Source organism: Rhinolophus ferrumequinum (genome assembly GCF_004115265.2).
Source record: "Rhinolophus ferrumequinum isolate MPI-CBG mRhiFer1 chromosome 15 unlocalized genomic scaffold, mRhiFer1_v1.p scaffold_54_arrow_ctg1_1, whole genome shotgun sequence".
In the NCBI taxonomy this organism is placed as follows: Eukaryota; Metazoa; Chordata; class Mammalia; order Chiroptera; family Rhinolophidae; genus Rhinolophus; species Rhinolophus ferrumequinum.
This window is the reverse complement of record NW_022680357.1, coordinates 4169092-4181734: the sequence shown is the minus strand read 5'-3', so window position 1 is coordinate 4181734 and position 12643 is coordinate 4169092. Positions and strand designations below refer to the sequence as shown.

At 50.6% G+C, this 12643-nt stretch overlaps 1 protein-coding gene across 3 annotated transcripts in view; it reads left to right on the top strand.

Moving 5' to 3' along the window:
- Positions 1–10621, top strand: part of PDPK1 (3-phosphoinositide dependent protein kinase 1) — a 70634-nt gene extending 60013 nt beyond the window's left edge. For 2 of the 3 annotated variants that reach the window (XM_033101111.1, XM_033101110.1), the window contains exons 13-15: positions 2677–2734; positions 3912–4064; positions 4402–10621. In XM_033101111.1, the coding sequence (XP_032957002.1) occupies positions 2677–2734; positions 3912–4064; positions 4402–4518 (328 nt within the window). In that variant the 3' untranslated portion in view covers positions 4519–10621. The remainder of the gene's footprint in view (positions 1–2676; positions 2735–3911; positions 4065–4401) is intronic. The other variant, XM_033101109.1, reaches the window with a different exon arrangement.
- Positions 10622–12643: the final 2022 nt, after the last annotated feature.

Sequence of the window (12643 nt, the reverse complement as noted above, 5' to 3'; positions counted from 1 at the left end):
GCCTGTTTCAGCTAACTGGCTAATTAACAGTGTGTACGCTATTAGGTTGGTGCAAAAGTAATTGCAGTTTTTGCAATGATTTTTTAACTTTTTAAACCACAATTACTTTTGCACCAACCTAATAGTAAGGGAGCTTCTGACCATCTCTGTCCACCCGCTCCTGGCCTGCCTCCTCGCTGCATTTCATCCCGGCCACTGGGTCCCGTCAGGAGCCCTGTGTTGGCTCTTCGCCATCTGGGACACCAGTGGCTCCTCTGTGTCCCGTGTCATGGGAGAAGCTGGAGAAGTGGGGGTGTGTGTGTGTGAGGGAGAGAGCGTTCGCTTCCCTGCACCTCCGCCCCCCGCCGAGGGCTGGTGCCCGTCAGGGTCCTCACCCCGCAGGGACAGGGACAAGGAAGGGCTGGCCCGGTGTCCCTGTGGTGCTGCAATGCCCTGTTGCTGAACCCCCGTGTGGCCTCATGTTCACAGTGTGAATATCATGGCTGTGGACGTGCACACGCTCCCATCTTTGCTTGTCTTTTCTTCCTCGGGAGAGATTTCTGGGAGGGGGACTACTCAGTACATTATTTCCGAAGGGCTTTTTCAGTGAGTCCTAATTTCGGGGACTACCACATGCACAGTGCCCACGCGGCACTTGCCCGCACACTAGTGCACCCCAATAGAACACGTGAAAGTGGGGCTCAGTTTCATTTATTGATCATTTTGAGGGTCACTTAATTCCTCTTTGGGGAATTTCCAGTTTGTGTCGTTGACTCAGTTTTCGGTTGAGATTTTAAACCTCTTATGTCACTGTAGATGCTGTGTAACGTGCAGATGTTGACTCTTTGTAGGTCGTGTTTGCTGAAAATCTTCCCCAGCGTGTTTTCTCGGTACTTTTGGTTATTTGTGTAGAGGTTCTTTTTGATCTCGGGTAGTCATGTCTGTCACTCTGTATTTGGTGACTTGTTTCCAGCTTAGACAGTAACCCCGCCCACCTAGGCTTGACCAGTAGCCTCTTCTTTTTTTCTTCTACTTCTTTACTTGTTTGATGTAATATTTTAAACTCTCTCTCGCGTTGATTCATCTGAGGCTGCTAAGATGCCAGGGTCCTCTTCTTTCCTTGCCTACCTTTCAGGCTTCCCTGGTCATCTGGTACCATCAGCCCGGTGTCCCTGCAGCCCCGCTAACTGGGGGCGTTAACTGGCCTGGGCTGACGTTGACACCCCTGTCCCTGCCCCAGTGTAATTGAAATCTTCTCCTTATTACTAACTTTTGATTCTTTACTACGCGTTGAATTCTTACGTAACGGCCTGTCGATCAGAGGGGGCTTTCTGTTGGCTCCATTGTCTTATCCGTGTATTTCTATTACACAGTAGAGCCTCATTGTATCTCCTTGTCCAAAAGCTCCTTGATTTTTTTTTTCTCTTGGTTTCAAGTCTGTTTTTTTCTGTTTGTTTAAGTACCTCTTAGAGTGAAGTACTGGACTTTTCCTCATACCGTGAATAAGACCGGGTCTTATATTAAGGTTTGCTCCAAAAGACGCATGAGGGCTGATGTTCAGGGGGTGTCATCCGGAAAAATCCTGCCCGGGCTTATTTTCCGGGTCGGTCTTATTTTCGGGGAAACACGGTAGAAGTCACAGCACCCCGTCTTTTTGTTAAAATTCTTCTTGGTTATTTCCAAAGTCCACACGATGCTGTCAGTTTCCTTGGGGCTCAGTCCTCAGGAATGGGGCCCCGACGGGCAAGCCCAGGGGACTGTGGGGCGGAGGCGTTGGTCTGGTTGGGTCGAGCTGGGCAAACCGTGGGACCGGGCATGCTCAGTGGAAGAACATTGGTTCCACCGCGTGGCCAGTCCCCTTGCACGTGTGCTGGTCCCTCCAGGAGCCAGGGGAGCGTGTGCCTGCGCTCAGATCCTTACATGGTGAAATTGTCACTGTTTGAGAAGACAGTTGTCTTACGCGTTTTTCAAATAGAACCTTGGATCAGGAATTTCAGTAAAATCAGACCACAAACTGGTAACTGTTAGCTTTAACCAAAAGAGAGAACCTGCAGACATTAAAGCAACCTCTTTTAAACTCCTAGGAATCAAAGTGAAGTATACTTTGCTAATTATGTGTATTAAATGAAAACCTGTGTTTGAAGCTTTCTCTTCCAAATTCCTGCCACGTTTGAATAAAAGTGCTTTAGTACTATGGTAGAAACACCAGATGTGATGTTCTTCACCAAGTCCAACTTGGGCCTTTTGGGGATTTATGATTACGAGCCGCCCAATGGTTTCTGAGCACTGACTCGGGGAGCCAGCTTGTGGGGGTAACCTGTGAACTACAGGCTGCGTCCTCGGGTTGACTCCCAGCGGGCTCCACCCTTTCGGTGTGGTTCTGTGTGTCGGCACCGCTTTGTTTAAAGTAACGAGGACTCGTGATGGGCTCAGCTCTGCTGCCCCATCTCCCGCTGTCTTTCCTTGGTTGTGTGAAAGCTGCCGAGTGAGGGGACTGCAGGCAGTGTTTCTGGTATCTGGTCCCAGTACAGATCGAAAGTTCTATAAAGCAGCTGTGCTCATGTGCTCAGTTACATTTGGAGCTACCTCATGTTGTTCAAGTGAGTTTGGGTCCATGAAGGGAGAAGCTTGTTTTGAAGGCAGGAGTTTGGAGAATTTCTGTGTCTGACTTCTGTATCTCATTTTTTTTTTTTATAGGCACCAGTTTGTAGAAAATAATTTAATACTAAAAATGGGTCCAGTAGACAAGCGAAAGGTAAGTCAGATTCTGGCTGCTTTTGCCTGTACGTCTGTCCATGTCTCCCTCCCAGTTCTAACTCAGAATCGGGTCTTCCTCTGTCTCCTGCTATAGCTTGTTGCACGTGGCATCCTTCGGCTTGGTTCCCTTTTATGTTTTTTTAATTTAATTATTCATTTTATTGGGGAACAGTGTGTTTTTCCATGACCCATCAGCTCCAGGTCAAGTCGATATTTTTCACTGTAGTTGTGGAGGGCGCAGCTCGCTGGCCCATGTGGGAATCAAACCGGCAACCCTGTTGTTAAGAGCTCGTGCACTAACCAACTGAGCCATCCGGCCGCCCCCCCCCCCCCCGGTCCCTTTTTAGAGATCATCTGTAGATTTGATAGCTAAGGAAGACTTCAGCCAAACAAAGGAAGCTGTTTGAAACCACACAGACAGGCCATAGCAAAACAAATAAGAGCCTCTCGTTACTTCTCAAGAGCCAGGGCTCCGGGGGCTCCATGAGGCCAGGCTCCCCGAGGTCAAGGTTTCTGTCCGTCGAAGAGGCTCTGCTTGACATCCCACAAGTCATCTGTCACTTCATTAGCGTTTTTGAAAATGGTTATTTATTATGTTTTTCGGATTCATTAAATGGGTTAATTCTGTTAAAACATATCAGACTCCATTACTGTTCTCCATCTGCTGGCAGGGGCCCTTCTAAGCTCGGGCTCCTGGCCTCTACTCCTGGTCCACCCCAGGGCATCCTCAGCTAATGAGAACCTCCGTGGAAGTGGGTGAGGTGTGACCGGCCAGCGGGCAGCGGTCTGGGGAGCAGAGCTCACGAAAAGTAGTGGGGGCCTGTCTGTGGGGCCCATCAGAGTTGGCTCAGCAGTGGAAGCCTGTGGTGGCCTGTGCTGCCATCCCCCCACATGGCAGCCAAAGTAGAGACACCCAGAATGGGGACGTTGGGCTCAAGCTCACCAAGGCCAGGCAGTAAATGCTCCCACTCTCTCTGACCCGAGGCTGGGTCCACGTGGGGAAGAGGTGCTCACAGTCCCTTTGTCCCAGGTGGGTGGTGGGGCTGGTGGAGGTCCCTGTGCCCTGAGCCTCTGACAGTCCTGCCTCCGAGTTAGCAGCGAGCGCTGTCAGCACCCACTTCTGAGCTTTTTAAGTGGATCTTTTTTTTAACTTTTTAATTTTTTTTTTGCATCAGGGTTTATTTGCACGACGACGACAGTTACTGCTTACAGAAGGGCCACACTTATATTACGTGGATCCTGTCAACAAAGTCCTGAAAGGTGAAATTCCCTGGTCACAAGAACTCCGACCAGAGGCCAAGAATTTTAAAACCTTCTTTGTCCACACGGTGAGTTTGTCCCCGTGGGTTCTCCTTTGCACCGCCTTTGAGCTGCCATGCCACGTGTCCAGATACTGTAGCTCGAGAGCAATTGTCTCCCCATTTTCACGTCCCAGGGGCCCCACGTTTATGGCGCACTCCCAAGTTGGGTTGGAGGACACCTGTGCTGGTTTTTCGATGTCTGCACATATGTGGAAGGAAAACACCCACATGCTCACGGGCTTCCAGAGGTGCCTGCAGTGGCCGCAGTAGCACAGCGGTTTCTGCTTACGGTTTCTCCCCGACTGGCTGAGGTGCTGGTCTTGGTGAGACTCCCTCGAGCACGTTACCGTTTCTGTCTCTGCAGCCGAACAGGACATATTACCTGATGGACCCGAGCGGGAATGCTCACAAATGGTGCAAAAAGATCCAGGAGGTGTGGAGGCACAGATACCAGAGCCACCCAGACGCCGCTGTGCAGTGACAGGCCCACGGCCGCTGCCCTCGCTGCCAGGACACGCGACCTAGCGCGGCTCGCCGCCATCCGGGACGCTTCCAGACCACCTGCCAGCCATCTCAAGGGGGACGCAGACGGCGGAACCTTGCAGCTTTTTTATTTAAAAGAAAAGAAGAAAAAAATACACAACCACACAAAGAACAAAACCAATAATGAACAGGAATTCAGGGTCGCTTTGCTTGCTCTCTGTGCTCTGTGGAGGCCTCCCTGAGCTGGCCTGGCCGCGGCGCGGGTTCCAGCGCCGTGCACGTCTGCCTGATTCCCCACCTGGCCCAGTGGACCAGCGTCACCATCGTGCACCTCGGTCACCTGTTGGTCCTGCTGTGGCCGAGGGGACAGGCGTGTCTTTGGGCTGTTTGTGCCCCCGAGATTATCACAGGACTCCACCAGGAAGCTGTGCACGTGCTGCGATCTCGGTGGGGGGGAGGGTTCTTGGCTTTTGCCCATGTGCTCCTTTCCTCGCGTTTCTAGTTCATGGCTCATCCCCTCCGCGCCCCCGCGGGCCCTTTGCTTTCTTCCTCGAGTAGCTCTGGCTGCAGGATTTCCGTGGCCTGGCTGTCGGTCTGCAAGTGCTGCACGTGTTGTCTGCCAGGCCGGCTCCCAGGGCTGAGACACAGAACAGGTTGTCAGGTGAAATCATTGGAGGGACCAGCAAGGCTGTCCTCCGTCCTCATCCATCCAAACAGTGTTGCCCCCTCGGGTTGGGAACCAGTGCGTGTCCCGGGGGAGCACAGTGTGCAGTGGCCCAGGAGCCCCCATCTGCACCGGAAGATGGCTCTGCCTGCCCCGTGAGAGCCAGGGCAGCAAGCCAGATGGCCTGGTGGCCTCCTCGTGGAGGAGTGAGACCTGATGAGCCCCTCGGAGAGTGTGTTTAAAGGGTGAAGCGTGCAGTGAAGTGGGGGCTTAGAGTCCTGTCCTCACAGACGGGATGGGACCCAGTCACATCTGGGCGGCACACACCCTTTTCATGTTGTGTTTATCGTTCTCACAGCCTAACTCAGCGCATTTGTACGTCCTGACAGAATCCAAATGCCTTCTCGCGTTGCCCCGTCACCTGGGCCCTGTTGGGTGGACTTTGCTGGAATAAAGTGTCACTCCCGTTGCGCGAGGGGCAGGAACACTTGAACTCGAGCGCCCGGCCTGCTCTCCTCGGGGTTCAGGTGCCTCCTTTGGCTGCTCGGAGGTGGCTCCCACCCTGCTGTGAACAGCGCCTGGTCCAGGCCCTGGCAGGTCCTTTGATTGATTTTGCTTCTGCTCCCCCGATGGTGAGAACTCCTGGCGGGCGTCCTGGCGGAGCTGGGTGTTCCTTGCTCTGCCCAGGTTGTCCCTGGAGGGCAGTCCCACTGCTGCAGGCTGCGCCCAGACACGTCTCTGTCCCCAGGGGCTGAACACCTGGCCGTTTTCTTTAGACTTGTCCCCAGGCACCAGCAAAAGGCTCCCAGGAAAGACCCCTCCACCACCGCCACTTCCTGTCCCGTCCCCCATCTCTAACGCACCGTCCGTCACCCAAGTGCCCAGGGGTCCAGAGGGACAGGAAAGGTGTCTTTCTCACACTGAGTGATAAGAGGAGCTCTTCTTAAACCGGGAGGAAGTGTGGCTGTGGGGAATTGCGGTGCTCGGGCAGGGAAAGGGCTTGGAGGGAGCAGAGGTGGGAGCCAGGTCTGCATGTGGTTTCTCTTCAGACCTTGCCCTCTGCTCTGTGAGAGCTGAGAGGGGGAAGGAGAGCGAGTGCGTGCGTGTGTGCGTGCGTGTGTGCGTGCGTGGTGTGTGTACGTATGACTGTCGGTGCCCCGCTGGGGGCCTAGCTGCCCTTGGTCGTTCTCCCTCTTCCCTCCTCGCTTTGGAAAGGCTTGCCTGTGTTTCCCTGCTTTTCCAAGTGTCGGACGTGGCCCTTTCTTTCACGTCCACTTCAGGCTTCCTCCCGTATTTCCATTTCTCCCTTGTCCGCACACCCGCCTGTGTGTGCAGTTAGGGGAGTCAGGAGCCCACTCCCGGGCGCGTCTCCCCCGGTGTCTGGTGATGGCACCACGGAGAGCTGGTATTTGGCTTTAACGAGAGCAGTCAGCGGGGCCGCTCAGGAGACTTTCTGCCCCAGATAGTACCACTACCTCCTGGGCTTAACCAACAAGCTCCATCTTAACCTCCCACACCAGAGAAGAAGGGGTTCAGGGATGAGCTCGCCGCTGACAGAGCTGGAATGACTGCCCTGGCCTGAGCCCGTGACGGCTGAGCCCTTCTCTTAGGCCACCTGCCTCCCTCCCTCCGCTCACTCAGAGTCCGTTTTCTTTTTCATATCTTCTTCCCCTGAACTTCCTCCTACACCTTGAGTTTTAGCACCTCCTAGAGCCATCATCGCGGCGTGCAGGTGCCTTACATTCTAAGATGCAGATGTCGGCCTGTGTACATGACAGACGTGCATGGAATTAGTAACGTGGATTTCTCCAAAGTGAGAAAGAAATGCCCTGTTTAATATTTACTAGATGCAGGAGCCATGTCTCTTACTAAGAGGGCAGGGACAAGTGTAAGTGTAAGTGCCTAACCACGCACCCGCCAAGTGGAGACGGTCCCACGCTGCGTGGGAGGGGACAGCCGGGGACTTGGTCTCCACGGTGCCTTGCCGCTCTGAGAATGCAAAGAAGCTGGGGTTGCGTGGGGTGATTCCCTCCCCTTCCCATGGACTAGACCAGGGCCTTGGGCAGCGGGCAGCCCCACCGGTAACGGGCACCAACACATGCCTGCCATTCTGAGCCTCCGCAGGCTTGTGACAGACTGGCTTTGGGAAGGATGGCTCTTGTGGTCATGCCAGAGCGGCGGGAACTGCACCTCCTCCAGCCCCCAGGGACACTATTATTTGTGGCCCAGGCCGGAAGGAATTGCAGGAGATGGTCCTATGGCATAGACCCCCTTGACCCCCCAGGCCAGGGTACCAGAACAGGGGGCTCTGGGAGACTGCGTACTTGCTTAAAATACTTGTTTCCTGAAAAACGCAAGCCTAGGCTCACCGCCCAGAAAAGAGCGCTGAACGTGCTGGTGTCTGGCCTGTCCCCCCCCACACACACACTGCTTGGCTTGTGTTCTAAACTGGGGACATACAACATAGTTTTGCACCCAATCTTTTTCACTTGCTACTTTATCTCAAAGCATCTCCTTGTGTCATGAACAGTGATTCAGAAATGTTGTTTTTAATGATTGTAGAGTTTAATGGTTATAAATTTTATCATAATTTATCTGACCATTTCCCTGTTGTAAAACATTTAGATGGCTTCTGTTTTTTTTCACTATTTAAATTATGCTGTGGTGACTATCCTTCTACATCTTTTGATTTTTGACTCTGAACCCTCCTCCCCCCATTCACAGAAGTGGTTATTTTTTTTAATTTATACATTTTAATATGAGAAGTATTTTTTACAAGCAATGAAAGCCAATATGAAAAAGCAAAGTTAGCAGGTGGTCTGAGGCAGGACAGTGTTCTCTCTGTGGTGTCATGAGCTCTCCCCCTTTGTCACCTGGCACTGCAGTAGCCCAATCTGTAACTGGCATTGGTCTTTCTTGTGACTTCGCCGCGCTCCCCTTTGTCCTTACTGAAAATCTCGTCCTCCTCAAGAATCTTTGTTATGTGGTTTGTGTGCCATGTTTTTCTTGCATGTGGCCTTGAGAGGCCTATACATATCCCTAAGCCAAAGCAGCCACCTTCTCCAGACAGCCCTCCGGACTCTCGTTCCGATGAGCGTCTCTTACACAACAACAATTGAAAAACACCCGTGGGAAGCTCAGTCTAGATGTCAGTGAAGACTAATCCCTTGGTGGTTGCCACGGATGTAATCGGAGACCGGGTCCTTGTATCATCTCAGGAAGGCATTCCAGGATGTACAAATACTAATCCACGCAAACAAAGCCAAGCAAGCCGAGGATTTATTAAAAGAGAAAACATTACAGTACACTCAAGATGGCGTGAGAGTGGACAGGCCCAGGAAAAAGGGCAACGGCCAGGAGTGGTAGGTATTTTTGAGTCAGAGTTTGTTCATTTAAAAGTTGGTGTTAATCTCTTTCTCCGTCTTGATCTGATGCTTAGAAGCTCAGAATTCTAGTACAGAACCTTAGTTTCCTTCAGATTCTGAAGAAATGAATTCCTGGTAAGCTGTGTGTTCCAAAGAATGTTTCACTGAGACTGCCTTTTTTTTTTTTTTTTTTTTTTTTTTTTTTTGCTAAAATGATGTCATTACTGCAGTCCATCTGTGACAGATTTTTTCCAAAAGCCAATTTCCTTCTTTCCATTGAGAGACTCTGGTGTGCTTGCATGTTAGTTACCTTCCCATCGCTGCTGCTATCGCTCTCAAGTGCTTGGTGATATTTTCAGAATCTCGTACTTTGTGTTCACAATGGTACTGAATTTCCATCTGCACAGTCAGCAGAGATAGAAAGTGTTGAACTGACCTCGCCACGTGCTTACTGGGTATTTAAGTTCATAGCCTCAAAGTGCACTGGGACATTGGAATCAGTAACAGCCAAGGCTCTACTTGAAACAGAAACCATGCAGACAGTTGAGTTTTACAGAAGTGTGTTTGCCCCCATGCTCCTCAAATCCTGGGACTCGGTGGGTGTAATAGAGCAGGTGGCCAGGCGTTTTCATGGTAAAGTGTAACTGTCCTGGCTGATAAGAATGTAACGACGACTTCTCCCCTCTCCTTACCCGCCATGTTGCAGGTTTGCCTAGTTGTCTTCAAGTCCAGGCCACCCAAGTTTGGTTTCATTCTTAGTTTCCCCACTTTAGTTTTGGGTCTGTTTATTCTGAGGGGAAACCTGCACGAGAGATTTTTCTAGGTGCCGTTCTCAGTCAGTGCCACTTGACTTTGCCAGAGATTATGGCTGAATTGTGCAGAATTAGGTCTCCCACCACCGTCCTCTGACACCCCAAAGCCCCTCTCTCTCGGCCAGTCCACAGCCTGATGGTGCTCGCCGCCCAGACTGCAGAGGCTGTAGTCACTGGGAGCGTTTGGTGATGTTACTATTCTCGGAGATGTTGCCACACACGTCTTTCCATATTGTTTCTTTTCCTATCCAAACCTAGCGTGAACTGATGGTGACTCAAGTGGGTGGGGCCCTGGCCTACATGGCAAGTGCTTTAGATCAGGGCCGAGGTCACTCCCAGAGCTCCTGAGGGGCACAGGTTGATGGCCCAAGGTTGCAGGGCTGTACATCAGGCTGCCTGTGGAGAACTGGCCTGGAGAGGAAGTTCTGGCAAAGAGCAGTTTTCTCTCTGGTTCAGACAGCCGTAGTGGGCCACTGAACAAGCCTACCTGTATACCTGAAGTTTCCCACAACTCATTTCTTCAATATGAAGAAACGGCAAACTTTATGTACAGAGGACTTTTTACAAAAGGCAATCATTTTTCAGCTGTGTAATCCACCCTAGTAGAACCTGTCTGGCTGAATGACTGTGAACAGGGTCATTCTGTTGGTGAAAAGCCTCTATCATGATCTTAAGTTTAATTGGATGTTGGCAACATCAAATCCTGCAGTATTTAGAGCTGCTGTATCTGTTCCTTAACACAAAATAGGGTGAATCGATTGTATGGTAGCTGTCTATCAGGTTGGTGGCAGTCAGTTAGAACATGTTTAATATTCTCTACCTGGTCTGTAGCTGTAACTGTGATGTACAGGCAAAGCAAAAATAAAAAAAATAAAAACTTATGAAAACAATGCAATGATATTAGGATATACACTTTTGTATTTTTATTCTTATATAAGGTTATTTGCTGGCTATTGTTGGCCTCTAGTTCAGTCTGTGTTATTTAAAATCTAATATATGAATTATTTGGATTGAATTCATGTTCGGGGCCACTTTGTTGTATGTATTGATGTACAGCCTTGAATGTGAATAATTATTGTAAACTATATTTTACAACTTTTTTTCTGGCTTTATTATATAAATTTTCTATTTGGTCAATGATTTAATCATATAATTTAATGAATCTTTTTTTCAAATATTTGTGCTTTAGATGTAGCTGCCAGATAATGAATTTTACACGTATGCTCGGTAGTCTTGTAATAAAAAAGCATGTAGTGTGTAGACGCTCGCTGGCCCAGCTCTTCCTTTGGTCGGGGGTCGGGTGTGGTCGCGACCCGGATTAGGTACCAGGCGCTCGGCGCGCAGCCGCACACGCTGCGCCGGTGCCCGCGAGTCCCCCCTTGGGGCTGCAGCGCGAAGGCACAACCGGCCGCTTGTTCGGACTTGAACTTCTCCCTTCCTCCGGTGCCGCCAGCCGGATGCTTTCGGAGGTCGAACCCGGGGGCGGGGCCGAGCTCGGAGGACGCTATTAAAGGCCGGACGCTTCCGGTGGAGGAGGGAGGTGGCGGGTTTGCTGGGACCCTGGCCGAGTGTCGCTGCGAGCGGCTTCTCCACTGCAAGTGGGGGTTCAGCTCCGTGGCCCAGCGCCTCGTCAACGTGTCCGGCTCAACGTCGGTGGCACCTACTTCCTCACCGCACGACAGACGCTTTTTCGGGACCCGAAGTCCTTCCTGTACCGCTTGTGCCAGGCGGACCCCGACAGGTGAGGTGCGCGCGGGCCGCCAAGGGGGCTGGGCAGCCGGTACGGACACGCCCCTCCACACACTCAGGAGACCTGCCCGGGGTCCGATGCCTGCGCTTCCAGAGGACAGTCGTCTCCAGGATAGAAATAGGCTTTTGTTAGCTGTGATCTTCCTTTTATAGCGTGGGTGTATATTTTACTGTTTTGTTTTTCTTTTTAAACAGTGGGTCTTAGTGGTCATTCACTAGCATTTCTACTGCAGTCGTTCCTGTTTTGCATACTGAGTCCGATTTTAAATTGCTCATGTCCTTTGGGTTGTTTTGAGGCAATGGCTGGGCTATTCAGGACTGAAACAGTTCCATCCAGGCAGAGTAACTACCGCTTGCACAGTTAAGTCGATTCATCCCTTTATTTTACTGTTTCAAGACTACTTAAAAAATTATGCTTTACTGTAATAGGAGTCCTTTGGGGGAGGGTAATCTATCAGAATATATCCAGATTGTTGTTGATTTTTTTAAATCATCATCCACTTAACCACATTTGTTTTCCGAAATGTAAAACTGAAATTTAGAACGTGAAGGTAATGGAGCAGATACAGTCTCTGTCTCATAAAACAGCTGATAGTAAATAAGGGATAGTTTTAGTCACAGATAATGTGAATTTGCCAGAAAGAATAATGTTAATTCACATTAGTCATAGTCGTAGAGTGTTTTACTTCAAATGAGAAAATGTATAAGCTACTCAGTCTTCAGTTTTTTCTCTCTTGCTTCTGATGAAAGAATGTCCCAGACATTCCCTCTTAGGTAATTAAACCCTGAGTGAGGAATCTGAGGATGAGGGTGGAGGAAAAGGGGTTTGGAGGAGTGGGACACTAGTAATTACACGATGGAAGAGAAGCAGGATGTTGATTCACACATGAAAGCCTCTGACCTCCTAGTTACGATTAAGGAAAGCAAACCTGCCGGATCATCCTAGGACTGAACCTCAGCCGGCCTGGTGGGAGGTTTCCTGCTGGGCATTTGACTAGTGTTTATTGAGCACCTGGGCTTGCAAAAGGTGGTGCTTGGATAGGGGTTGGGTGGGGAGATTTAAGGGGGGAGGAGTTCCAAGAAATGGAAGACCTGGGACCTTCAGGAAGCATTTAGAGTTCACTGGCTTGGTGGTGAGTTCAGTCAGTGAAGCCCTGTGGGAGAGGTGGGGTTGGTTATAGGATGTTTTCTGGAGGAGTACTTTTGAAGAAGTCAACAGACAGGTTCTTAGGGAGCGTGGGGAGCTGGGCTGTGACTGGTGCCCACCTCCCCCAAGTTTCCACATTCCTGTCTCAGGACGGGGCCCAAGCCCCCAGTGCCCGAACCCTTTCCCTCTTGTCTGAACTTCTGACAACGGACCCACCGCTGCCATGACCTTCTCTATAGACAGCCCAAGTGAGAATTCTCACTTCCTGCCTTGGCTTCCTCCAGGGGGGCTATGTCTACAGTTATTCATTTCCGTTGTCCTGGGTGTTTTCTCTCCCGTGTTCCCTTAGGGACACATTAGATATAATTCTCCTTCCTGGAAGTGCC